Source organism: Fonsecaea monophora (genome assembly GCF_001642475.1).
Source record: "Fonsecaea monophora strain CBS 269.37 chromosome Unknown Scaff20, whole genome shotgun sequence".
NCBI lineage: Eukaryota > Fungi > Ascomycota > Eurotiomycetes > Chaetothyriales > Herpotrichiellaceae > Fonsecaea > Fonsecaea monophora.
The window spans coordinates 236096-263436 of record NW_019173951.1 but is presented as its reverse complement, the minus strand read 5'-3'; the positions used below and the strand labels follow the sequence as shown (position 1 = coordinate 263436).

At 52.4% G+C, this 27341-nt stretch overlaps 6 protein-coding genes across 6 annotated transcripts; 3 read left to right on the top strand and 3 right to left on the bottom strand.

The window, feature by feature from the left end:
• Nucleotides 1-869: 869 nt before the first annotated feature.
• Nucleotides 870-8264, top strand: AYO21_03908 (hypothetical protein; the record flags this gene model as incomplete). Its single annotated transcript, XM_022653881.1, has 2 exons — nucleotides 870-3797; nucleotides 4815-8264. 2 exons carry the CDS (start codon nucleotides 870-872, stop codon nucleotides 8262-8264), a joined length of 6378 nt encoding a protein of 2125 aa, XP_022513857.1.
• Nucleotides 8265-8559: 295 nt separating this feature from the next.
• Nucleotides 8560-10399, bottom strand: AYO21_03907 (hypothetical protein; the record flags this gene model as incomplete). Its single annotated transcript, XM_022653880.1, has 3 exons — nucleotides 8560-9880; nucleotides 9941-10148; nucleotides 10207-10399. The coding sequence occupies 3 exons, from the start codon at nucleotides 10397-10399 to the stop codon at nucleotides 8560-8562; spliced, it is 1722 nt and encodes a 573-aa protein (XP_022513856.1).
• A 1174-nt stretch (nucleotides 10400-11573) lies between these two features.
• On the bottom strand, nucleotides 11574-13289 carry AYO21_03906 (hypothetical protein; the record flags this gene model as incomplete). The annotated part of the gene is made up of 1 exon (XM_022653879.1): nucleotides 11574-13289. One exon carries the CDS (start codon nucleotides 13287-13289, stop codon nucleotides 11574-11576), a length of 1716 nt encoding a protein of 571 aa, XP_022513855.1.
• A 1803-nt stretch (nucleotides 13290-15092) lies between these two features.
• On the top strand, nucleotides 15093-17100 carry AYO21_03905 (hypothetical protein; the record flags this gene model as incomplete). Its single annotated transcript, XM_022653878.1, has 5 exons — nucleotides 15093-15189; nucleotides 15255-15335; nucleotides 15399-16101; nucleotides 16168-16565; nucleotides 16652-17100. 5 exons carry the CDS (start codon nucleotides 15093-15095, stop codon nucleotides 17098-17100), a joined length of 1728 nt encoding a protein of 575 aa, XP_022513854.1.
• A 1321-nt stretch (nucleotides 17101-18421) lies between these two features.
• On the bottom strand, nucleotides 18422-20594 carry AYO21_03904 (hypothetical protein; the record flags this gene model as incomplete). The annotated part of the gene is made up of 3 exons (XM_022653877.1): nucleotides 18422-19132; nucleotides 19185-20233; nucleotides 20375-20594. The coding sequence occupies 3 exons, from the start codon at nucleotides 20592-20594 to the stop codon at nucleotides 18422-18424; spliced, it is 1980 nt and encodes a 659-aa protein (XP_022513853.1).
• Nucleotides 20595-21503: 909 nt separating this feature from the next.
• AYO21_03903 (hypothetical protein) lies at nucleotides 21504-26409 on the top strand (the record flags this gene model as incomplete). The annotated part of the gene is made up of 2 exons (XM_022653876.1): nucleotides 21504-21628; nucleotides 21711-26409. The coding sequence occupies 2 exons, from the start codon at nucleotides 21504-21506 to the stop codon at nucleotides 26407-26409; spliced, it is 4824 nt and encodes a 1607-aa protein (XP_022513852.1).
• Between the last annotated feature and the right edge of the window lie 932 nt (nucleotides 26410-27341).

Below are 27341 nucleotides of genomic sequence, written 5' to 3'. Positions count from 1 at the left end.
ATCTTATGCCTCGTGTTCTCCAGAATGAAATCGTACCATTTCAAGTCGTAAAATTTCACTCACCGTTCCTCGTTGCTCCTGTCGAGAAAAGGGGATCTACATGACTGTGAAGCAAAGAGTCGTGCTCGGTTTTTAGGCATCCAAGGTAGATAGATAGAAAGTCTAGACAATGCCGGATGATAAGGATCTCCACGATGTGGTATTGCTGCTCCCTCCCCAGTCTGGAGGTTTGGTAGGGAATGGCAAAGTTGACCAGCAACAAAGGGGGGTCAGTGCCTGATCACCGCTGAGAAAAGCGGTCACGTGGCAATCCTCATAGTATGTACGGCGGAGTATTCAGTGATGACATACTGACTACGGTTGAGCAAACAGGCGACTTTCTTTCCCCTTCGATCCTCTCTAGCCATTACAATGCATTCTCATAGAGCCCCAGTGGTTGGGACTAGTGATATGCAGACAAGATCATCGCAGCAGTAAAGTAAGGATACTGTCCCTTCTGTGCTTTCCCTGTCATTGCACCGAAGTCTCTCAACCCTTTGTCTTCTCGCTAGCTCGCACGCAAAGCCTACAGCACACTTTCGGATCACTACACGCCATGATCGAGGTTGTCATAGATATATGGCTGTCAAATGGTAGGCACTAACATGGAAACTGACCAATGGATCATGGCCGCGTCCTCTGAACAGCAGATCCTCCACATTCCAGACTGACAGTTTTGATCCCTTGCGGCGAAGCTCCCCAATCTCCCACATTCCAGTCATGGCTGTCAGCGCCCTTGTGCAAACAGCACCCGCGAAACTCGCCTTCTCCACCATGTTTCGGACTGCTGCGAGGTGAGTGATCAATAGACAACGAACGAAACACGAAAGATGTGGCCCTTATGGCTAATCATAGTGATTGCGGTGGTGGGCGCGGCAATTCTCACCTGTACAGGGATCTTGCTTGCAATCACGCTGGAGCGACGCCGACATCGCCACATCATGAGAGCCCACGGATTGACCAGAGGTCTCAGCAAATATCATCGTCCAAAGCTCAGTGCCTCCGAGCACAACTACTCTCACGTTACACATCCGACGACAGCTTTGAGGCGAAGCGTGCAGCTCCCTTTCGGAATCATATCTATCGCGGGCGACAGTGCTAGCGAAGATGAACAGACGCGACTAGACGCGACGACCGGTCATGTCGACGACTTTGTCGAAGTTCTGCGCCCTCGAGGCAAAAGAAGCATCCGACGGCCTTTTACTGGTCAGCCGCTCTATATTCCAAAGACGCGAAAACAGGGAAAGCTAAGGAAGGCTGTACCGTTGGATCACATCCAAAAATCCCCTCTCTCGGCTATCACCGAGTTCAGTGATCCCTCGACAGGCGTGTCACCAATGGTGCCCGAATTTCCATCAGAACCAACGGAAATTACCACAAACGATAAGAGTGAGGCTGAATCAGAATTTGATAACTCCGCTGAATGGCCTTTGAGCGCTGCAAGCACGAGAGCCTCCGATATCATCCCCACAGAAATCACGTCGATAGCAGTACGAGACAGCGTTCTCATGAGGAAAAGGGCAGCAAAATACAGTCAGACGGCTGCTGTTCCTCGCTCAGCAAGTGCAGCCAGTATGGCTTCTTTGCCACCCGACGAACCCTTGCCACCTTTGCCGACAATTCAGGTCCCAAGGAATCTCAAGGCAAGAGTCTCAGATGCCAGTTTGGACACAGTTGGTAGCTCAGTCTTGGGGGCCTTTATGAGTTCGCCTGCGAATAATAATATCGAGCGCAACACTTCAAAACTCGATTCGAACCAACATACTCCTACGATGAGGCTGGGATACGAGCGTAAGTTCTCGACTCCTACACTCCAAGCGCCGCCTGTGAAACAGACCATACATGGTCTTTGTGCTGGCCAGCCCAGCATTCGATCCCTTCATCCGACCGTCGACACAGACAACCTAAGCCCGGGCAGTACCAATATCCCGTCAAATCCCACACCATACCCAACAATCATTGTTCAAGAGGAATCTTTCAAGGTCATCGATGCGAGTGGCTGGGATCTACCGCCACTCAAAGTTGCCAAAACAAGGCTTCCGTCGGACAAGCCTAGTCGACATTCGATGATAGAACAGTCGAGAGTCGCCCAATGCCGAGCGATCAGTGACTCCGCCACAAGCCTGCTCGCTGATGAGGATGTATTTTCTGTGCTGGAGGGTCCCAAAAGACCCAATTCGGTGGCGACCGGCAATCCTTTGAAGTGGGATCGACAAGGTAGCTTTGCAACGAAACGGCACTCTTTGTCTTCTTTAGATGGAGCAAAGCGAGGTCACAAACGGCAGAATTGCGTCCGCATAACTAATCTGCCCTATCTGGATTTGAGATCAAATGGCACCATGCGTTTGCCTGAGCTCAAAGAGGAGCAGCAACAGCTAGCTCACGTCAATAGGATCGAGGCAGATGGATCGTTTCATGGCTTCGACATCAGACAATCTCGACCAATATTCCAGACTGAGCAATCGGATGCATGCACCAGACCAACCACGACTCCTATACCGTCTCCCTTTCGAAACCCACCCATACTGACGCCGACACCTCGCCCCGCGAGAAGGCAGTACATACAACGCCCCGACAGTGCTCTTTCAGGCACACCCAGACCAGATTCCGAGGTCTTCAACTCCAGCCACATGGCTATGCACGTATCAAACCGTCACCACACGTCACCTCATGATTGGCCACTTTCGCCGTGCTCGCGACCCACCGCTCCTTTGAGGAATACGCCACCATCTTGCCGACAGCATGAACGAGTTCCATTTGAATCTCCCACCTTGCCCTCGCCCGCGTTGAAATCAGCCTCTCTTTATCCTCGCAAGTCTCTTGTCAAAGGGCCACGCGACCCTCGAAATTCGACTCCGGGAAACCATGCGGCCTCTGCGAGTCCTCTACAGAACAAGATTGGACCACACGACCGGATTACTCAGGCTCGTGACTTGAGCGAGTCGGGGGATTTTGCGCTTCGGAAATCAGTTATGATGCTACGGAGCATGGACTCTGAGGGTCGTCTGCTCGAGCAGCGGAGTACCAAATCGTCCAACTTTGGCGTAGCCGGATATGAAAGTCCTGAAAGTGTCGCGATTCCTTCTCCGCTGATGAATAAACGTGTCATGGGTCTCCGAAGTACGAGCTGTACATCACCCATTGCAAGCACACCTCGATCTACATCATTGGATAGACAGCAAGTCAATCGCGGCTCCAGTCCGTTGGCTCCGTCGGGCTCGAACTTGAACAGACCTCCCCAAACAAGGGTGGCAGTACGCACCTCATTGCATAGCGACTTCGACCTGACACCACCACTCATTTCCGTGTCGCCATCCGTGATGTCGATTGGCGGTGGTTCAATCTGGGAGGATGTCAGTGTGCGCGGTGAGAGCCCCGAGCCCGAGGTTCATGTGGCTCCGCTGGCCTTGCGGACCAAGACGGATTACAACCAGCAACGGCATCCATCGGCCCCGACACTACAAATTCGGCGTGATGAGGATTTCTTCAGTGCCCGGCGCAACGGACAGTACCTCGTCCCACATGCACCTTTTGTGAGATCTGATGCTGAGAACTCGCATTTGGTCCAACGACTCGAACGGGCTGTGAGCAGCGGTCAATGGAACCACAAGGATAGTTTCGTTCCCGATGATAACCCGTATCTGAACATAGCTCCAGTCCAGTACGATGTATCGGGTCAGCGAGGAACTGGTGTTTTTCAACCTCCAAATCGCCCCAGACAGGAGATCGGGCTGGGCTTACAGCTCGGGGACTCGATGGTGAGGAGTACATAACAGCAGAGGGAGTCTGGTGAAACATACCCCCTCCTCTCTCGATGTTTACTTCCAAAGTCGACCCTTCTCCTCTGAGGATGTCCGATGGTTGTTGAAATGAGCGCGCTTGCTGTTCTGATTCTTGTTGATGTGGGCATGATGGATACAGGGCCTTCCACTGCTTCTCGACAAACATTCTTCCATTGTGTCACTTGTGCTGTTGAATCCTTCTTCCCGTGCCGGGTATTTGAACAGGATAGTTTCCCCCATTTTGCCTTGTTACTTTTCTTCTGCTTCATCTTCTTTACTACTTCTTCTTTCTCATGATTTGATGGTAGCCTGGCGCGGCGGGCTGGGAGGGTCGTGGAGCGAGCGCTCTGTATTGTGGATCCTTAAAGTAGCCACTGCCCCCTTCTATTTTTTTTTCTTTATTTATTTGACGATTTGCACCTTTCGATTCCTACCAGCGCGATGGGTTCTATGTGCTGTTACTTTGATTCGGGGACCGTGAACACAAGCATGGACTTGTGATGAAAAGGGGCCTTTGAATTGAATGCCGGCTTTGACTTATCAGATATAAATGTACTGGCACAGAAATTGAGAGGTTCGATATGATCGGTCTTGAAATACTACAATACCAGGCTACTCGTTTGTCGCCGTGCCTATCTTTGACGCTGAGCTGCACGAGTTCTGTGCTGGGTAGGCAGCATAATGCTAATGGTATTATATTACTTGTCCACTTGCCTGAGTCATGTTGCATGTAACTATTTCTACAGGTATTTGCTATTTCTTTCTAGCTTTCCGCCAGTTCTCTGTCCAAGGGTAATTGCTTTCACTGGGCGAGGCTGTGGGATGAGTGTTCTTATCCTGTGAAGCAAACAAATGAGCGCTTTGAGAGGGCTGATGTGGACGTGATAATTTTTGTACAAGACTCCTGACTGATAGCATCTGACGAACGATTTGATGACCGCTTACCATGTCGACATATGTCGTTGATGACAGCTCTCTCCATACACAACTCAGGACAAGGAGAGAGGAAAAAGTTATACCGTCACGTGGAACCGCGTCGTTAGCGCGACCCTGTGCGGCGCGAAAAGTCGCGTCGTCCATCTTCCCTGCGCACATGCGACCTCAACCAATCCTTCACCTCTCCACGTCGATTATGCGCCGAGGAAAAAGGCTTCAATGCCCTTCAAGTTCAAATACCTCGTACAACTCCTCGAAGAACTCGATACAGCCCAGAAACAAGCACAATCGTCCTCGACGCGCCCTTCGCGGCCTTTGCATGAACTCATCATCCAATGGTTCAGGAGCCACGACTCCGAAATCGTCCGACATGGACCCTCCGCCGTGGCATTCCTGTCTTGCCTGCTGTTGGAGCGAGTGCCACACCTCGTCTACGGCCTGCAGCCCAAATCCCTAGCTCGCGTTTTATCCAAGGCTCTGTTCATTGAGAACACATCCCGTGGTCGGCAGCTACTTGCGTGGGAGGCTACAGGTTTTGATTTTGCTACCTGTCTTGAGAAATGTGTCATGGGCCTGGCCGAGAATGATCCACCGCCTGTCGACAGAGAGGTAACGCTGGAGGAGGTCGATGCTGTTTTGTGCCAGCTTGCTGCCAATTCCAGATTTGCTTCGCCCGAGATGAGGACGCGTAGAGATGGCGCTAGGTCTGAAACCCTTCTGCGATCTATTCTATCGCGGCTCCATAGCAAAGAGGCCAAGTGGTTTGTGAGAATGATTCAGAAGTCCTATGACCCCATCCAGATTCCTGAACACTTGGTCCTGGGGTGCTTCCACTTCTTGCTGCCTGATATTCTCCCATTCCAGAACTCTCTCGTCGAGGCGATCAAAGTCCTAGAGCAGCCCGAATTGGTCTCCATCCCTCATGACCCACCCCGTGCTCTGCAACGAAGGTATCGACAAGAATGCGCCCGACACTTGACCCCCAAACTTGGTGTCATGATCAAGCGCCAAGAGTATGAAAAGGCGAGGAGTATCAGGCACTGCTGTCAGATAGCGAACGCGAGGACGATGAGCGTCGAGCGCAAGTATGACGGCTGGTACTGCCAGGTCCATATCGACAAGTCAAAAGGCAAAGACTGTATACAGCTATTCTCCAAGCGTGGTAAAGACTCGACAAAGCCCTGGATCCGGCTTCACGGAGCACTGGAGGCCGGTCTACGCCTCAGTGAACCGGATTGTGCGATCGCTCAAAACTGTATACTCGAAGGCGAAATGTTGGTCTGGAGTCACTCGCGAAGAACCATTCTGCCATTCGAAAAGATCCGGAAATATATCCAATACAACGGCAGAGCGATAGGCGCAGCTGCCGACTCTCCGAGATCGTCAGACGAACAACTGATGATTATATTCTATGACTGCCTTTGGCACGACAATCAGAACCTTGTCAATCAGCCTCAATATTTGCGGCGCCGTCGATTGGAGCAGATTGTCAGCGTTACCGAAGGTGTTGCCCAGCTCGGCGAGTGTCGGGAGATTAGATTCGGCACGAAAAGCGCCAAAGAAGAACTCCAAAAGTTCTTCGGACATGCAATTGAACAGAGATGGGAGGGGTTCGTGCTGAAAGGCCGCCACGATTCCTACTTCTCAACCCTGTGGAACGCCAATGCGATCAAGTTGAAGAAGGACTATATCAAGGGACTCGGGGACGCGGCTGACCTCTGTATTGTTGGCGGCCGCAGAGACGCGGTGGAGGCAGACAAGCACGGCTGGTCCGTCAACTGGACGACGTTCTATGCCGCTTGCCTCAAGAATAAGGAAGCCGTCCAAAGATTCGGGCTCAAGCCAGAATTCCTGATCATTGACATCCTGACACGTCAGACCATGTCGGAAGAGACGTTTCGGGAGCTGAATCAACGTGGTTTGGGATTCTGCTCGCCCTTTTCTGAATCGACCGAGCACATGAACGTCACCATCGACCAGCCAGATATCGCGCGCCAACCTCCCACAATCTTGTTCACCAAGCCGTTTGTTGTCGAAGTGACTGGAGCCGCCTTTACTAGGCCCGCAGACGTTGCCTACTACACGCTGCGGTTTCCTCGTGACGTCAAGTTGCACTTTGGTCGGCCTTTGACGGATACTCACAGCTTTGAAGAGCTACAGGAGATTGCACGAGAGAGCCTCACTCCTGCGGATCCCGAAGAACAGGAAGAGGTTGATTGGATCAGACGTCTCATTGAAGCTGATGGAAAGCGACATCAGTGCGTCGACCTCCACGCGGGAGGCACACCGAGCCCTTCGCGCTCATCCACTGCCAGCATCAGCATGTGTGGCTCGTCCCCTCCGCCTACCAGCCATGTTCAGACTACAGGTGGACACCCATCGCAATCACCCCTGAGAAGTCGCAATGTTACTGTGATGCGTAACGGCACACTGAGCCCCAAGCTCGCCCGCAGCCATGAATCGTCTCCTCTTGCATTGGCAGCAACCGATGTAGAGAGTGGGGAGCCATCTGCAGGGCCAATACGACCAACGCACGATGCCTTTAGTCTCGAATTGGGGGTTAAACGTAAATATGAAGCTTCTACCTTGGCCATGACGGCCAATAAGCGACCAAGAAATCATATTACCCTGAAGAGGCCTATTATTTCTCTAGAACCCTCTCTTCGAGACCAGATGACTTCTATCCAGCCCCATGAACCTCCAGCAGTATTCCGATCCCAAGGGAAACCCACAGAACTGAGGTCTTCGGCCTCTACTCGGCGCGAACCTCTTGGTGAGCTGAAAAACGTCCGTGCCAAACCGGCGTCAGAGCAGAAAAGTACCACTCCAGCTTGGCCTGTTGATCATGGCGACGAGCTAGATCCTAAGAGGCCCGTCGGGAGGCTTGTGGAGAAGACGAGTCTCGCAGCTCAACAAGCGAGTCCATCCCTGACGCAGCCAGCAGCCTCTGCTCTGGACAGTATCATACTGACGGTCATGTCATCTTCGACGCTTTGTCTCAAGGACGTCAAGTTAGCCAATTGGCTGACGATGGTGTTTATGCAGCTCGTCGACAAGACAAACTCGAAGAGTGTCCGTGACACCATCTACGAAACCACAAAGGCAGTCCTGAAAGAGTATAGAAGACGGCGCAGCGAGGAGAAACAATGGCGGATTGACCACCGTGGGGAAGATGTGGTGCCGACAGTACCGATCCCTCGGCCACGGCGGCAGCAGCAGCAGAGGATGATTCTCTTTTACGACGAGAAGATTCGATCTCAATCTCGACTTCTACCGTCTTTGTCCGATCCGTCGTCGCCGGAACTTCTCAGAGGGGCAGGCGACGTGTTGCGGAGGAAGTCGTCCAAGAGGTATTTCGCCGGGGGATTGCTCTTGACTGTTGACGAGGATACGGACGAGGTCGTGTCCAGAGTCATCTGGCATTGGCACGAATCTGTCCGCCTTATGGACGAGGTGCAGGATGGGTACAGTACAGTTCAGGACAGGGGCGGGACAGGACAGTCGTGAGCGGACAGGAGGCAGGAGATAGGAGACAGTAGGACGTCAGCGGGGATTCCAGGATGTTTAGGAGACGCGGGCTCGTCATCACCAAAGGTAGACATGTTGGCGTGCGGATATGGAGATATGTAAATATTTAGATATGTGGACGTGTAGATATATAGTTCTTTAAACTTATAGGTATGTAGGGATGTAGGTATGTAGTTGTGTAGACATGTGGACACGTAGACATGTCATCAGACCAAACGACCCTTTACCATTATGATGATCACAATGACCAGGATTATCCTCTCTCTGTCCCTCTCTAAAACAACCACGCGACAAAAGTGCGGTAGAACCAGCCGCCTCGCTTCTTGCCCTCGGCGTCCCTCGCGGCCTTTTGGGCCAAAAACTCCTCTTCCTCGCGGTCGATGGCGTCCTTGCCGGTCCACAAATCCGCGTGGGCGGGGATCACGCGGGGACAGCGCGTCCACAGCTTATACCCGACGATCATGATGATGTAGAGCGGGATGCCGAGGTAGCCGGTGATGAAGTTCTTGTAGTCGAAGTCGCCGTAGGTGGAGGGGGAGCGGACGAAGACGGAGAAGTTCTTGGTCAGCGCGATGAGGATGCACATGGCCAGGGCGCCGTAGGAGCCCGGCACGCCCAGCGGCGCGGTGTACGCCAGCGAGGTGACCGGGACGGACTGGGCGCGGCGGGCGCGCACGAAGCAGATGTGCGCGACGAGGATGGAGATCCAGGTCAGCAGGCCGAAGATGGTCGTCAGGTTGACAAAGTACCCAAACACCGTCTTGGAGTCGTCCGACACGTTCATGAACGCCAGCAGCGCAAACGCGGCGGACAGGCCGAGGGCGTAGATGGGCACGCCGCGCGCGTCGGTGCGTTGGAAGAGCCGCGGTGCGTGGCCCTCGCGCGCCAGCCCGTAAAGGGTCCGCGACGCGATGTACAGGTCCGAGTTGGACGCCGAGAAGACGAATAGCAGGATACATCCGTTCAGGATGCCCGGCAGCGCGTTGATGCCCGCCAGTTTGATGGCCACGACGAAAGGCGATGCCGACGCCGATGACGACGCCTTGTTGGCGAACGCGAGCTCCTCGCTGTCGTAGGGGACTAGCATCCCCAGCAGCAGGACGCTGAGGCAGTAGAAGAAGATGATCCGGTAGAAGGTCAGCTTGATGGCGCGTGGGATGGTCTTGCGTGGGTTCTGCGCCTCGCCGACCGTGACGCCCACCAGCTCAGTCCCGAGGTAGGCAAATGTGGCTGTCCCGACGGTCGACCAGAACGCAAGGAATCGTCCCGTGGCGCCGTCGTCGATGTACTCTGCAAACGCGCCGGGGTCGTTCCAATACCGGAACCCCTTGCGGTCATGGTCCGGCCCACCGCCCAGTGCGAGCACGAGAGACAAGATGATGACACCGACGATGACGATGACCTTGATCGTAGAGAGCCAGAACTCGAACTCGCCGAAGAAGCGAATGCCAAAGTAATTGATGCAGACGATCGCAACCCAAAAGACGGCGATGAACACTCCGGGATTGACGCGGTCTCGGTCCACCCAGTACTGGATGATCAGTGCCCCAGCCGTCAATTGATTTGGTGTTACTATGATATATTTGAACCAATACCTGCGCACACGGTGAGCCTTTTTTCCCCCAAAGAAGATGTAGCATGGGAAAGAAACCCACGTGTAACCGAGAGCAAAACCCAAGGCAGGATCACAGAATCGGGCGGCGTAACCGGTGAACCCAGACGACAACGGCAGCCAGGCGGCCATTTCTCCCAGCGCACACATGACAAGGTAGACAAGGAATCCAACAATTGTGTAGGAGATGAAGATCGAGCCAGGGCCCGCTTGTGCCAGGGCTTTGCCAGTTCCGATAATCAGACCAGTCCCTGTAGTCCCAAGGTCAGGCTATACATCATTTTGTTGGTTGGCCTCCGTGTAACCCACCGATAGCGCCACCGATCGCAATCATGGTTATGTGGCGAGCCTTGAGGCCTCGGTGAAGACGCGTGTGGTCTTCATCCTCGACGCCGCGAAGGCCCCGTTGGCTCTCTATGGGCGATATTGTTTCGTCTCTAATTTGCTTCTCTGCCACATCCGCGTCCGGCGACGAAGAGGAAGATCGTTTATGGAAATCCATCTTGTTAAGGCAATCAAACAACGATGAAGGGAATGGAAGGAAACACGACAGGCCAACTGACCTATCTGCTCTTCAGCTTCGCGGAAGGTGAGAGGAGGGCCAGAAGTGAGGAATGATCCAAGGAAGAGAACTCGGTACTTATCTTTTTGACGCAACCTCGCCTGGCAAAACGCGGGCAGACTGATCCCTCTCAGATCCCATGCTGATCAGATGCCGCCTAGAATTGGGCTTGTACTATGTCACATTCTTGCAATGACCAGGGATGAGGCTGTGCCAAGTATCCTGGGCAGACCAAGGATCGGCACTATGGGCGGGATTCCGTACCAGTGGCGTGCGTGACTGGCGTAATCCAAGAGGATTTGCGGGGGTTGAATGGAGTTGGTTCGCTGCGTCGGGGCTCGAGTGATGAGACCCAAGAAATACCAAGACCTCTTGGAAGCCCAAGGAAAGATAAGAAGTGGGAGCTTTTTTGTATTACACTGGGGACCAAGTTGCAGTAAAATAGTAAGAGGGTGACATTGTAGCGGGACTGGCCGAAGAGGTTGACCCATGTCTGAAGCTGGGCGATGCAGGGCCAGCTTTGCACAAATCACAGATCGTAGTATCTCGCCATGTGTACCAAAGAGCTGATCAACCTCGGAGGCGAAAGCTGGTGGAGACAGAAGCGCGGGAGATCTGCGTTGTGATAAAGGGCCTTCAGCAACATCTTTCGGGGTATTGCTGGAGATAGAGATGCGACTTGTAGGGCAGCACTCGGCAGAGGCGTCGTTGTAGTGTCCAGATTCATTCAGTCTGTCTTCTTGTAATCGCTCAACCTGGTACCAACAATAGCGCTGGTATATCTTGAGGAGTTGCCGTGGATAGAGGAACCCTATAAATGCTTTGATATCCCAAGAGCAGCGGCCACCACTCATCAAGCAGCTTGTGGTCATCTGGATACTTTGTGAGATGATGTTGCTGCGTCCTGCAGGACATGCTGATAATATTATTGATTGACTGAGTCGAGTGCGTTGTTGGTGCTGCTCGATAGTTTTATATGACTGGCAAGCACATCCTATAGTCACATGAAATAGGTTCCTGGTGTCCTCATAACATACCTGAATGCGTTTTGCTTTTCCCATGGCCATTCCCTTATTCAAACAGAATTGCTTGCTGGATTTCTATCCCAACCGTTTCAATCTCCCCTGAAAATGTCCCATAACGTTGAAAGCCAGCCACCACCTTCGCCGTCGCCTCCCCCTCCGGTTCCCGCCTCTGGCGCTCCGTCTATAAAAGGTTCCGAATCTTCTAAACCCCAGACGTCCTCACCTTGTTGCTGCTGCTGCGGCGGCGTCTGCGGTGGCTCACCGGAACCACCTTGTGAATCTCGAGGGTCCCAATAAGTATCTTCTGCGCCTGTTTGCTGCCGCCTAGATGCTTCGTCATCGCTTCTGGGTTCGGATCTTTGTCCCAGTCCTCTTTGCATTGCTTCGTAACCTGCCATGGTTCCGGCACCTGCAATCGCGCCCTCGCCCATGCCTGTTGCTCCTGCGGCTGATCCAACTGCTCGGCCAGCTCCACCCACAACAGCGCCGCCGGCTTCAGCAGCACCAACTGCTCCAGCCTCTCCAGCCCCAGCCGCTCCGGCTCCTGCTGCCCCACCGGCCGCCTCTCCACCACCTCCAAACCAGATAGGGAAGAAGCCATGTCCTCCGCTATGACGGGAAAAGTAGTCATAATCAATCGTCACGGCGGTGGCGAGCATCACAGCTCTTTGATCGAGAGTCATCCCATAGGTGCCTTCGTTCCCTCCCAATGCTTCCGCATAGTCACGATCAACCTCCTTGTCGACCGGATGTTCCATCCCAGCGGCGTCCATTCGCAGAACGTAACTTCCAGTATCGGTGAATATTTCCCGCCCGAACCCGCGAAATTCGCGATTGACCGATCCAATCTTACGCTTGTTCTGGTCTAGTAGAGAAAAATCCCAAGATAAGAAGGGCTCGTTGACGGCAGCGAATTGGACGAAGTCTGTGGTCGAACGAGACCTTTTGTTTTCAGCGAGTTGACTCTGTTGCAAGCTGGACAGTCCCTCTGGTCTCCTCTTCGATATGGCATCAGGCCCAGGCTCATTCAGGGCGAGATCATGGGAAAGAAAGAGATCGTATTTCCGGCGCAGTGGAGCCCATTGTGAATGTGTTTCGCCAATTATGCGCATTGACTCCAGCGGTAGAGGAGATATTTGTGGCTGGTCCACAGGGTGCGCATTGTTTTGTGGGATCAGCGCTGTGGACGAGGATCTTGGTGTGTTGGAGTGAGGATCCCAAGGATCGTAGACCCGAATGCGCGTATTGATCCATGAGAATGGGCGATGGAATCTCAACACCTCCCTAGAGTGGCGATCGAAGACATGGGTAGTGAACGCGCGGTGTGTCGTGAAGAACTGCCTCCTCATAGTGTGCCCTATGCCACCATCGTGCTCAGCCATATACCCGATGTGATTCCCATGGGGGTCGAGGATGACATATCGATTGGCTTGCTCGAAGCCGATCAACACATTCATCATTTCAAGTTGCCGTTGGACGACGATGCCGGACTGAGACAGGATGTCGGTGGCGGGGTGGTCAGACCTGAGGATGGCGTTTGCATCTTCTGCTATATGTACAGGGGCGAGGAGAGAATTGTCTTGGGGGCTTGTTTCGGCGAGAAGGTCCTCCATCGACGGAGGTTTGGGAGGAGGATCTCTCTGTGAGGATGAGGGTGTCGAGCCATCTTGGTCTTTCTTTGGGTTGGAGGCTGTGGACGACCGCCGTAGGTTTTCGTGGAGACATCTAGAGACGGTGAGAATTTGCCGCCTCGGCCTCAGTGCAGCGAAAGCAGAGGGCCTGAGGAGGAAGAGAGGCTTTGACATCTGGGATTACGGGCAAGATGTAACGGGTGTGAGAGCTTGTCCTGAAGGATTGCGCGACCATGCAAATACTATCCTTCAACAGTCAGAGTAAAGGATGTGACAGCATGTTGTGATGGCTGAGCTCAGTAGAAGTATAGCTTCCCGCGAGCTGGATTCATGAAGAGACTACACCAGGATGTTCAACCTATAGGGCGGGCATCGAATAAATTCGATGAGTATTCATCACACATGAGCTGTTGGCGCAGTTTGGAGAAATCAAAAAGTGACGCTCACAAACCTCTTCTGTAACTCCGTAGTGCGGCGGCTCTGCTCCTCCGGCGAAATAGTTGCTCCGCGCCCGTAACGAATTATGTGACTGTAAAAGACCTACAAGGTCGTGAAGGATTCTATACCTCTCCAAAAGTAGCGACTCTTTTCTTCAGGAGAATTATGTCATGCATCTGAACGGCATCTTATTCAGCTTGCAACCCATTTCCTCCTAACAGCCGCACGTTTCGAGCCCAACCTCCCCTCCAAATTCCCGAACCACGAGGACGACCTCACATCCGATGTGGTCCTGCCTAATTTGACCCTTAAGGCGATCTTGAAACCAGCGATGGGCCTCAATGAAAAGATGGAGCAAAGCTGAAGATAGAAAATAGGTCACAATAAGACTCAAATGGTGTTGTCTCTCCTGCTTGGTCTGAATTTCGCCATTGCTGCCACCTTCGATGAGCACTAGAGCATAGGTATTGAGAGGCGCATTTGCTCAGGGGACTATATGCGCTGTCAGGGCAGGCATACCACTTGTCCAGGCGCGAAAGCTATCGACATGCTAACGAGCAGGATTAACCTGGCTGAAGTGCCCGAGATGGCGACAAAGTACGGAATAGGGACGAGCCGGTGTCAAAGGATCAACAAAATTGCGGGGGTGGCTGCCTCTGTCGAGCTTATCAAAAGCCCCCTGGATCATTTTATACGAGCCTTAAAGTATCTCTCCAAGCCATCAACCATTTTAGCCGTGTCGCCAACTCGGATCTGGAAGACCCAACTCTATACCCGTACCTAGCTAGAACTTCGGAACCCTCAACCTCGACAAGAATTTGTCCAGAGTCGCAGCATGAGCTGCCACGGCTGAGTTCTTTGGTGACAAATATCCAATCCCCACCTCAAGCAGAAAATGTGCCTTGTCTGCTTGTCTCATCCACTCACGGCCCAGAACTCGGCATTAAGACTTTTTCCCTCGCACAAGATACAGTATAACTGTTAGGACTAGGGTACCGTCGAGAGTTAAGGGGCCACAGATTGAAGTATAATTGGAAAGGGCCTGGTTCAGGCGCCCAAGCACTCCACTATCGACAGGACTGATACACCATGCTAGGCTAGCGGTCTCAATGTCGCAGATACCGGTACGAGTATGGTTCCGGGGCGTCGACGGCAGGCGGGTAAGCAGGCTGATTTACGTGTCAATCGCCATCCTTTTGAATAGTAAAATCACCATCAGCTTCAGCGATCCCCGGCCACGATTGATGCGATATCAGGTGGATTACTTTGCCAGGAATGATGGCCTCCTCTATACCAACAGTGAAAAGCCGCAGACTATGGCCAAGCCCAATTTCGGGTTCTGAAAACAATACCAGGAGCTAGGCGCTGTTACACACACCGGCCCCAGACACGGGATGGGCTGTTTGGAAATATGGGGCGATGCACGTTTCAGAACGTCAAAATGGGCGCCTGCGTCCAAAGTCTTCCTTGTCAACTTCTCTACATCGTTCTTCTGTCATCGTTATCACTGTTGTTGCTATCGTGGTCGACGTCAACATCATGCTGGGCGCCATTGTTGCGCTCGGCCTCGTCGCCGCTCATGCGACTCAAGCGATCCTCATTCGCGACACCATTCTACAATGGTTCTGGCTTGCTAGTACGGAGTTACCCATTCCGTTGCCGTTGTGACAGATTATTGTGCTTGTGTACTGACTCTCACAGCGGTGGCTGATGACAACTACTTGTATATCACGGGAGGCGAATTTTATGAGCCGGAAGATGACGTGGTGACCATGTACTATCGTAAGAGACGATGGCTGCTCGAACATCTCGAAGAGTCCTTGTTCTGACCCCATTTATCTTCAGAGGGCAATACGCTTGTGGTCGACCTCAGACAATCCTGGACGAACCAGACAGTCGACGCTGTTACTTCAACCCCCGATCCAGATGGAATGATATATGTCCGACAGCCGATGGTTTTTTACGACAAGACCCGGAACAAAATAAGCCGCTATGGCGGATGGCCGTACGAAGTGTCGGATTTCCCATCTTTGCTATGGTCCTTCACCGCAGGATCATCCGGTGTTACATGGAAGAATGAGACGCCTCCCGCCACCGACGGCCTCGCAGCGAATTCGCCAGGCCCGTTCGCCTCGGCGAATGCCTACACTAATTCCACGTTCTACAACTTTGGTGGGAACGTCGTGAGCTCGTTACCCGACATGACGGTTCTGTCTGGCCTCGTCACTCGAGACTTTGAGGCTCAATCTTGGATGAATTCCACCGCCATTCTCCCCAATCAGAGCAGATATCGCACGCAGGCCCGCATGGTCCACGCCCCAACTTTTGGGAACCAAGGGTTTCTCGTCGTTGTCGGCGGGGAGGCCCCTCCTACGCAAGAATCTGTTTACGAAGCTGGCGCACATATGGTCGACATGTCCGTCATCACTCTGTATGACATTGAAACGGGGAACTGGTATACGCAAACTGCGACAGGAGCTATTCCACCTCCAAGGTCGGAATTCTGTGCCGTCGGTGCATCATCCCGGGGTGGTGCAAGATTTGAGCTGTAAGGACTGTTCTTTACACCAAGCTCCATGCTCTAGTTATGTTCGACTAACGACGACTCTCCTAGGTTTGTTTACGGTGGTTCAACAAACGCCACATTTGATTTGAATCACAGCTCCGACGAGGGCTATCTCAACGTCTACGCACTGTCCCTGCCGGCTTTCCGGTGGTTCAAGTCCAATTCGACAACTCCCGTGCGTCGAGCTTGCAACGCTTGCACGGTCATTGGGAACAGACAGATGGTGTCGATAGGTGGAAGATTACCCAGCTCTCTACAGGCATTCGGCAGCGAAAAGGATCCCTGGCCCAGCGGTCTGGGGGTTTTCGACATGACCGATTTTGAATGGGTCGACCATTACGACGCAGCAGCTGCCGCATACCAAACGCCCGATGTGATCAAACAGTACTACTCGGAACGTTACCAGGAGCCAGATTGGAGTGACGCGACATTGGCAAGCGTATTTGGTATGTCATTTCTATGCCTTCTTCGGGGACGTTGAAGTGCCTTTTTTTTTTCGCAAAGCCTTTTCTAATGAGCCGTTTCTCTCTAGCGTTCACGCCACCCGCAAGCTCATCATCCGACAATTCGACTTCCACGGACGGCTCTAGCAGTTCTTCGACCGAGCAAGCTTCACCGACGCCCCCGCCAGTCGTATCTACCAAGAGGACCAACACCGGCGCCATCGTTGGCGGAGTGGTTGGTGGCGTTGCACTCCTCGCGATCATCCTCGGCCTGTGGTACTGGATGGCAGTGCGACGCCGCCGACGAGCCCGGGCAGAATTCGCTGCCATGACGGACAAAGACGGGGACGGAAACACAGAAGTCGACTACAAGGACCAAAAGTACACGCCACCGATGGAAGCCGCGTCGACACCAATGTACGAAGCCGACGACAACTCCCGCTCGGAATTAAATGGGTTGCCGCCCAAACCGCAGCTGATAGCCGAGTTGCCTGTGAATGAGGAGCCGGTGAGAATCCCCGGCGCGGCCACGAGATGACACTTGCTTGCACTTTTGTACAAACACACCAAAAAAGGAACGGTTGACGATCAATACACCAAAACCGCTTTTCCCCCACAGCGTTGGCGTTTCGGAATGATTTGCAAGGGATTGTGTATTCCTACCAGCTTACTTACCTACCCACAACCCTCACGCAACCCATCTACCTATGTAGGTGTACCCATGTACCTACCAACAACATCTGGCGAGTGGGTAGCTAGAAGATGTATAGACCATAGGGGGCCAGGCACGGCTACAGGCCAGATTCTCACTTTTGAAAGGCATTTGCGTTATATTACATTGATATCAGTGCAACCCACCGAGTAAAGGTGTGAGATAATGCCCTTGAGCAGCGTTATATCACGTGCCCGAGTTGTACTGTACCTGCGAATGTAAAATGCTCACTGGTACCTCGTACTCGGGTACAGTGAGCGCGCGTGCTCCACCACGATCGTCTGTGATTCTCATTTAAAACCACTGTTTCCATGCTTTGTAGGTACATAGGTACATAGGTACATAGGTAGGTAGGCAGGTATGTCAGCCCCTACCAAGGCTAAGCTACCTAGGTAGCTCGTAAGGGAACATGACTTTCCGGTTTCACATTCCCTGTGGTCTGTTCGGCGACCAGCGATCAGCGATCAACGATCGGCAATCAGCTTCCTGGTTGTCTCATGTCAGGGGGTGGTTCTCGACATATCTCACACATGACATGCATTGCATACATTACAAGTACCGCAAGTAAAAGTACGAGTTCCAAGAGGTAGTTACTTGGTATCTACCTATCTATCCAGTACCTCGTGCAGGTGCAGTGAGACTTAGTGAGACTGTATACGTGTGTGTGTGTGTGTGAGCGCGAGACAGAGGGAGGGGTTTTGTGTGTGAGAAAGAGACAGTGTGTACCTCGTACTCGGCAGTCCACCTTCCCCCTTCCCGATGACCATACACATCACATCATGTCATTTCATGACACAGGGGCGTTCTCTTCCACAAGTTTCTCCCAAAGCACGATCGATCTGTTCTTCCGTCAGTGCCTCACTTTGTATTAGTTGTAGCAACGTTAATGACTTGTCACACGAAGCCATTAGAGGTCTTCGGTCGAAGGGCCACCGAGCAGCGACAGTACGCATCCTATAACTACTCGATAGAGTTCCAGACCTTGTAGAAGTCACCGTATTGCTCTGTTGGAAGAGTCACAAACACCACGCAGAGGTGGCTCAGTCGCAGAATATCCAAGAACAGCTATGAATTCTGCTCTTCCCTGGGGTGAGCACGACGGAAAAAGGTATACTTGTTCTATAATCAAACTCCATGAAATGCCCACCTAGAATCCAGCCTTCTCCAATCTCACATAACACATTCGGGGATGGCGGGCCAGCTTGTTCGTGGCCGCCCAACTGCTGACCTCAGCCGGGGTCTCCTTCAACTCAAAGTTCCAGATCATCATGACCAGGATGATCCGCATCTGGAGATATGCTAACCTGCGACCAAAGCACGCCCGAGGACCCAGGCCAAAAGCAAGATGTGGTCCCGCCTGGGAGTCAAAGACCTCTTGACCAACCTGCGAGTCGTGCACGAGCCAGCGCTCAGGTCGGAATGTCTTCATGTCTTCCTCGTCCTGTGTCCACTGGCCGACCTGGTTCTTGGCGGCTAAGCTGGAGGCACTGCGCTTTGAATCACTCACAGGGAGAGCGGGTGACAGATACCCGGGCCCGTTCTGCATGAGAAACACATCTGTGCCCTTGGGGATGCTGTAGCCTAGCAGTGTGGTGTCCGTGGTAGTTGTACGAATCGATCCATTAAAGAGCTGCGCTGTCCGAGACATCTCCTCAATGGTGGCATCCAGGTATGGGACCTGAATCTTGATGATCTCTTCCATGGTTGGGTTACGTTGCTCTGCTGTCGCTACAGCATACGCGGCCCGGAGACGGGAGCGGAGAGTGGTTTGGGCGGATTGAGCAGTGGAGAGGTATTTGACAGTCCATGTAAACGTTGTACTTGTCGTATCGTGACCACCAATGATAAACCCAAAAAGCTAACAGGTATGTCAGTGTGGTCTAGGCAGAGCTTGTAGATAAGCCACTCACCTCATCATAAATTGTGCGGGAATGGTACCTGGGTGGTCGGCCATCTTTCTTTGCAGCCGCCGTCTCTCGCTGTAGGATGTCATCGAGAGCCGATCTCTTGGCTTGATGTCCGGAAGATAATCTGTTCAGGGACTCATCAATCATGTCGGAGAAGAGCTTCTCCTTGTCGGCTCTGGCTTTCCGCATATAAGGCAGTTGGCGTAAGATCCAATGGGCGAAGCGAGGGAAAGGCGCTTTGACGGATACCTCTAGAGACTCTGTAAGCGTTGCGATCGCCTCAAAAGTTGCCGGGCGATGGAACTGAGGGAATGAGATTGGGTCGGTGAGGGCCTGTGGAAGATCAAATTTCTCAGCTCCCAAAAGTTGCTGCAACTGCGCGAACGTGTTGCTCTCTTGGATTTGCAGTCCAAAGGTGGTCGCGAAGATGACATCTAGCGCCACATTGTAGATGTCTTCACCAGCTTCAAAAGCATGCCCCTGTGCCACCTCCGTCTTTAAGTTCCAAAGTTTTATAAAGGTCTCTGTGTTGGCGTATATCTGTGGACCACCAACACCATGGAGAAAGGCAGGTGTCATGAGATCTTTCAAGAGGTTTCGGTGAAGTTTGAACCTATTCTCTGTCGATTTCATACTGATATGCATATCTGGCACCAGCCCCATGAAGACATCAGCTGTGAAATCAGATCGGTCGAACTCTTTCGTCCGTCGAAGGAGGATGTCAGAGCTCTCGCGGTGATCGGATACGATGACCCAAGGCCGGGCAAAGGGCCTTCCAAAAACTTGCACAACAGGCGATTGATGTTTGGTGATCTGTTCTGTGATCCACGGCCAGATTTCCTCAGTTTTGGCCATATAGCTCATCATCTCTGGTACGTCGCCAAGGAGAGATCGGGTTGCCGACTCATTGTATGGAATGCCAGGAATGGGCTTGGGAAGAAGCCTGCGATAGCCAGTATAAAGCAGGACGATACAGATAGCGACGGGTATGAAAAATGGAGCAGTCGCGGGTATTGTGTCAATGACACGGAGAGCTGATAGTCCTATCATGGCTGGGGAATGTGTTTGCCAAACGGACAGAGAAGATGAGGCAGTACATGCTATCTGACCACGTCGAGCAGGACCGTCCAACTTTATGTCCTCTGTATCTCCTGCGGACATTCCAGGGTGGACGATCCTCCGTCAGCTCTTACCATAGGACATCACCACGACATACCCGTAAAAGCAACATTTACCACTTGCGGGTATCGCGGCCGACTCATCAGGCTCTTTCTGTACACCCTTGGGCTGTCTGACATGGCAGTGTTGCCTGCGTGCAACCATGGTGATGAGTTCGTCCGGCGAATCATGGGAGCCCGGTGATAGGTAGCGGCGCTCTCGACCGAAAGCATGTCTTCGCCATCTCAATGTCATGTTCGACGTCGTAGGCTGTCAAGGCGAGCATATCGTGTCCAGATGCTGACACGAGCACTGGAAGGTGGGGTTTTCAGGCACTATAATAGGGGATCATGGTAGCGGTACCTCGAAGGGTCCGATGCCACTGGCCCTGAGCCAACAGAAAGAATCTCACCCCAACATAGATTGAACTTCGTTACTATTAGTACTCGGGACAAGAAAACCTCAACGGCATTATAGCACGTGCTCAACACCAACTGTAAAGAGGGGTTGAAAAAGGGGATGTTGCGTACTCGTATTATATGGGGATCATCATCGTTGTCCATCTGCCAAAGACAAAATAAACTGTGCCACTGGAGGGGGCACCAAAGGGGCTTGGTTTGATTGGACGGGCGGGTGGCTCTTCACCTGTCAAGGCGTGTTGCCGGTCGAGGGCCCAGCCCATTGGATCTTCACGAGTGGCTTTCTCGCTAAGGATGCGAAACCTCATGGCTCCAAGAAGGTCTAAGCCTGGATGGGGAGGTCAAGATTGATTTTCCCGGGGTCGCACTCCAGTCATGGTGTCATTGGAACTGCGGCGGCAGCGGCATCTGCTGGGATCAAGAAAGCCACCAAACTGCGCCCTCAGACAAACCACTCTCGTTCCAGGCAACACTGTTTCTTCTGATCCTTGGTCGGCACCACTGCTCTAGGAGGGTGCTTGTCTGGTCTCGCAACATGTCTTTCCTTTCGACACTGTACATATTGCCCATGGGTCGCCCGCTTCTCTTCGTGTGAATCTTGATTGCCTCCTCCATCCCTCCACGATTCCGCTGAACTCAGTGCGTGTCAATGGCAATGCTAGGCACGGAACATCAACTGTGCTGAGAAGACAAGCGCAATCGAGACCGAATATTCTCTCTCCGGCCAGGTTCTTGTGGTCGCATCATGGCTCTCTTTGTGCGCCAGGTCGTTACCTTGACTCTCAAGAATCTCCTGCTTGCTTTTGTCCGGCGCTGGTTCTCGACCTTAATCCGAGCGTTTCTTTTGCCTTGCGTCTTTGTCGGCTTCCTGTGCGTCAACCCTACTTCCATGCTCTGGCAAACCCTTCTAACCTCTCAGATCTTATGCTCGCTTTCTCTTTATTCCTCCCAGCGTCTATGGCATTGGTGACCCCACGCCGATTCGAAGTCTGTCCGAAGCGCTGGATCTGGTCTCTGGTGGCAGAGATAAACTTGTTTTCGTGAACAACGGGTTTACAGATGGTCCCATTCAATCAGTCATTGAGAAAGTCGTGAATGATACTGGGTCATTTGGTGGTCGCGTCGAGATATTGTCACAAGAGGAGGAGCTCTTGACTGTGTGTCGGAACTCGATCAGAGGAACTTCGTCATGCATAGCCGGCGCTGTCTTTTTCTCCTCACCCTCTGAAGGAGAGGCTGCTCGGTGGAATTACACTATCCGTGCAGATGGCGGACTTCAGTCCAAAATTGTGACTGACTCCTCCAAGAACGATGTCGAGATCTACTTGCTTCCCCTGCAGCACGCCATTGACCGTGCCATTTCGGAGGCTGAGGCCGGCACTAATGGAGCTACAGTTCTGCCTGATGCAGCAGAAGAATACCCTTACACTTCCCAGACCAAAAAGGAGCGGCTGAGACGCATCCGAACCCGATATATGGGAGGCATCATCGACATCCTAGCTGTGGCTTTCTTCATTGGGGTAGTAGGTGTTACGTACCAGCTTACTGGAGTCATCGCCTCAGAGAGAGAGAATGGAATGGCCCAGCTTCTTGATTGCATGATGCCCAATTTGAAGAGATGGCAACCACAGATGGCACGAATTATCGCTAACCACCTGGCATTTGACCTGCTCTACGGGCCGGGTTGGATCATCATGGCAATTATTCTCTGTGCAGGTGTCTTCAGCAATACTTCAGCTGGCATTGTCATCATCTTCAATATTCTGGCCGGACTGTCGATGTCATCCTTTTCAATTCTGGGAGCTGCGTTCTTTAAGAAAGCCCAGCTGAGTGGAATCACTTCTGTCATCGTAAGTCTTCTACTTGCCATCATCGCGCAGGTCGCCAGCAAGGCCGGCACAGCATCTGTCGCCATACTTTCTCTTCTTTTTCCACCTATGAATTACGTATACTTCATCATTTTCATGGCTCGCTGGGAAAGACAGGACCTTGCCACGAATCTGGTGAGACGGGCGCCGAATAACACATCCGCTTTACCCGGCATTGCTCTCTGGATCTTTTCGATAATTCAGATTTTTGTCTTCCCAATCCTTGGTGCTTATGTCGAACGTACGCTATATGGAACAGTGTCGCAAAGTCGAAAGACCACATATTCAGACGACACTGCCTCTATTTCATTGTCTGGGTTCACCAAGGAGTATCCGCCTTCGTGGTTGGCGAGAATTCGCGCATTCTTCACGAGGAAACAACTCACCACTGTACTCGCCGTTGACAATCTAACCTTAGATGCCACACGAGGCCATATAGTGGTGCTACTAGGCGCCAATGGAAGCGGGAAATCCACCACTTTGGACGCAATTGCTGGTCTCAGTTCCATCACCTCTGGTGATATAACCGTCAACTTTCCCGAGGCAAACACAGGTCTAGGGTTTTGTCCTCAGAAAAATGTGCTATGGGATGATCTGACCGTGGAGGAGCATGTTCGCATTTTCAACCGCATCAAGAGCCAGAAGCCCTCTTCGAAAGAAGACAACCTGCAACTTCTGGCCTCATGCGACATCGTTCGAAAGATGAGTGCCCGTTCAAAGACGTTGTCAGGAGGTCAGAAGCGCAAGTTACAGCTGGCTATGATGTTTACTGGCGGCTCGCGAGTATGTTGCGTGGACGAGGTGTCCTCGGGTCTTGATCCATTATCACGGCGGAAAATCTGGGATATTCTGCTTGCTGAACGTGGGTCGAGGTCGATCGTTCTCACCACACATTTCCTCGACGAAGCTGAGCTCCTTGCTGATCATATCGCTATCCTGTCGAAGGGCATTCTGAAGGCCTCAGGGACTTCGGTAGAGTTGAAACACAAACTCGGCTCTGGCTACCGAGTTCATATCTATCACACCCATGGGTCTCAGCAGCTTTCAGCGTACATGGATGTCAATCATGTGCGACGAGACGATCAAACGATTTATGCCTTGACAGACTCGGCAAAGACGGCAGACTTTCTACGTCGCATCGAAGGCGAGGGGGTCGTGGAGTACCAGGTCAATGGTCCCACCATCGAAGACGTCTTTCTGAAGGTGGCTGAGGAGGTGAGACGGTCGGAAGGACTGGCGGAAAAGGCGGGCTCCGATCCCATCCTCCAGGAGGTCGGTAGTCACAGCAGTACTGAGATTGACCCCGACAGCGCTTCCAAAACAATGATTAGAGACGAGTCTTCGGGAGAAACCCCTCAGCTTCTGGACGGACGTCGCATCAGCATGCCTCAACAAGCTCTCGTACTTTTCTCCAAACGATGGGTCGTACTCCGTCGGAACACTCTTCCCTATCTTGCGGCATTACTGATTCCAATCATTGCTGCTGGACTCGTCACTCTCTTCCTCGACAATTTTGAAAAGACGACCTGCAATCCGGCGTCATTAGCTCTGGTGTCCGATATTGAGTCGTTATCATCGCAGATTGATTACGATCTTGTGGCAGGACCACGAGATCGTCTGGGGCAAAATGCAATCCAACTTTTCGCTTCCACACTCGCCGGCAGCACGGGTGTTGCAGGAATTGCAGCAAATACAACAAAGCTGCTAGATTCTATCCATCTCGTCGATACCCTCGATGAATTCAACAACTACATCGAGACCAGGTTTGCCAATGTGACCCCTGGAGGTTTTTTCCTGGGAGACAAAACTTCACCGCCAACATTTGCCTGGCAGGGAAACGGAAACCTTGCATTTTCGGTCATTATACAGAATGCCATGGACACCTTGTTGACCAATATCTCCATTTCAAATCAATACCAAGCCTTTGACGTGCCTTGGGGTGCCGACGTTGGAAAAGCATTGCAATTGATCACGTATTTTGGGCTCGCCATGGCAGTCTACCCATCTTTCTTCGCCCTGTATCCAACAATTGAGCGGCTGCGCAACGTTCGAGGACTCCATTACAGCAACGGCGTCCGATCGGCACCTTTGTGGCTTGCATACACTTCGTTTGACTTCGTCATTGTCGTCCTTACCAGCTCGATCACTATTATCATCTTCCGGGCAGTGACTGATGTCTGGTATCACATTGAATACCTCTTTGTGGTGTTCTTTTTGTATGGCCTGGCTTCGACACTGTTGTCGTATGTCATCTCCCTCTTCTCGAGGTCGCAACTCGCAGCCTTTGCATTCGCGAGTGGTGGTCAGGCCGTGATGTTCTTGCTTTACTTTATTGCTTACATGTCGGTCCTCACCTATTCACCGATCGATAAGATAGACAGGAACGTCAATATCTGTCACTTCACAATCGCAGCCATCTCTCCCGTGGCCAACCTGACCCGCGCACTTTTTGTTACTCTTAACGTGTTTTCGATCACCTGCAGAGATCGAGAATTTGCTTCTTATGCTGGATCAATGACCACGTTTGGCGGTCCCATCTTGTATTTGATTTTGCAATCATTCTTGCTCTTTGCGCTACTATTGTGGTGGGATTCGGGTCCTCTGTTTCGACGGTTCGGGAAAAAACAACAGGAAGAAGAGGTGGAAGAGAGAGACACCATGGAAGCAGAAGTCTCCAACGAACTCACAAGGGTGTCATCGTCGCAAGACGGTCTTCGTGTTCTAAATCTCACCAAGCGATTTGGCAAAACGCTCGCCGTGAACAATGTCACATTTGGAGTGCCTCGTAGTGAAGTCTTTGCCCTCCTCGGGCCAAACGGAGCTGGAAAGTCGACGACAATCTCCCTGATACGAGGTGACATCCAGCCCAGCCGTCGAGGAGGCGATATTCTGGTCGACAATGTCTCGGTGATCCGACACCGGGCGCAGGCGCGCTCTCGACTTGGTGTCTGCCCTCAGTTCGACGCGATGGATACCATGACCGTCTCGGAGCACCTGCATTTCTATGCCAGAGTCCGAGGTGTGAGCGATCCCCGGCACAATGTCGAGGCGGTGATGCGAGCGGTTGGCCTCGAGCAGTATGCACATAGGATGGCGGCCAAATTGTCTGGTGGCAACAAGCGCAAGTTGTCCCTTGGGATCGCGCTCATGGGCAACCCAAGTGTCCTCCTGCTGGACGAGCCTTCTTCAGGCATGGATGCGGCGAGCAAGCGCGTCATGTGGAGGACGTTAGAATCGGTGGTTCCTGGTCGATCTCTGGTGCTCACGACTCATTCAATGGAGGAAGCAGACGCACTCGCAACACGAGCTGGTATCATGGCAGGCAAAATGTTGGCACTTGGGACAACTGACTATCTTCGCAGAAAACACGGCGACGCGTATTATGTCCACCTCGTACATAGCAGAGCCCCACACGCCTCCGATGAAGACATGCTGCGCATTCGAAACTGGATACAACGGAATTTCCCCAATGCGAATATCGAAAGTAAGGTATATGCAAGTCAGATCCGATTTTCGGTCCCACCCAAAACTTTGTACGCGAGCAAGGATGGCGAAATTAGTGTTGAATCTGGGATCGCGGCTCTATTCACTGCCCTAGAGACAAACAGGTCAGAGTTGCAGATTGAATACTACAGCGTCAGTCGCGCAACGTTGGATCAAGTTTTCCTCAATATCGTGGGCAAGCACAATGTTGAAGAAGAGGGCGGCGAAGGACCCCTTGCGCCACAGGCCAGTTTCGTCAAGGAGCTCTCCCGGCTGCGGTCTCGTCTGGCACATAAATGAAGAGGGTGGTTTTCTTGAGTTAGGTATACAAGAGGTATACGAGAACAAAACCAAACAGGCGGGAACCTCTCTCTCTCTATATCCTGGACTGCTGGAAAATGGGCGGCCCTTGTATGTCTGTCGTTTTGACGATGTCATTCCTATTGTTTGCACCGCATTGGGAAATTCGGCCGCTATACCCTTGTTACAGTTGGGCAACATCCGGCGGGAAAAACAGAAGCAGAAAATGGGATTTGTAATGGCCTACACTACTTGTTCGGTCCTTAGGCGGGTTTCAGCTCGCTAGACAGTGCAGATGGGCTATGGGGGGGTCGGATTCCGCACCAAACTTCGGCTCAACAAAAACTATGATATCCTCAGCCATCCCCTGGATCCCTCTGTGTGCGAGGGGAGAAGGAGAGGAGGTGGGGAGATACTTGTCTCGTATCTTGGCTCCGCAACGGATTTTGGCGATCGGCTTTTGGTTCAATCAACGTGTCAGCCTCGGCCACTCAGTCCATGAGTCAAGCAGCAGGGACTCGCTAAACTCCCGGACTGTTGCCGCCGATAACCCCCCAATAGCAATGCCTTGAATGCCCCTCGTTCAAGGACTTTGTGTAAAGACCTAGCCTCACCGTCTGCCTTTATCGAGAAGCTGGAAGCTCGTCTCCGTGAACAAGATTCAGCTGTTTCAGGCAATTGAGAACACCCCACTCCATTATGGGCTCTTCGAGATACCCGATATGGGTTCCCAAAACAGTGGAGGCAAGAGTCGTCGTTGACTGGTGCGTTCAGTCGGATGCCGCTCTGCCGGGCCATGCACGAAGCGCACCAACGCATGTCCCAAGTGGAGGCTAGCGGTCAGTGGCCACTGGCTAGAAGTCCGCCGATTTTCCAAAGTATTTTCCAATTCCTTTTCCGTGGATATTCTTTTTCAGACCATTGCATTTACG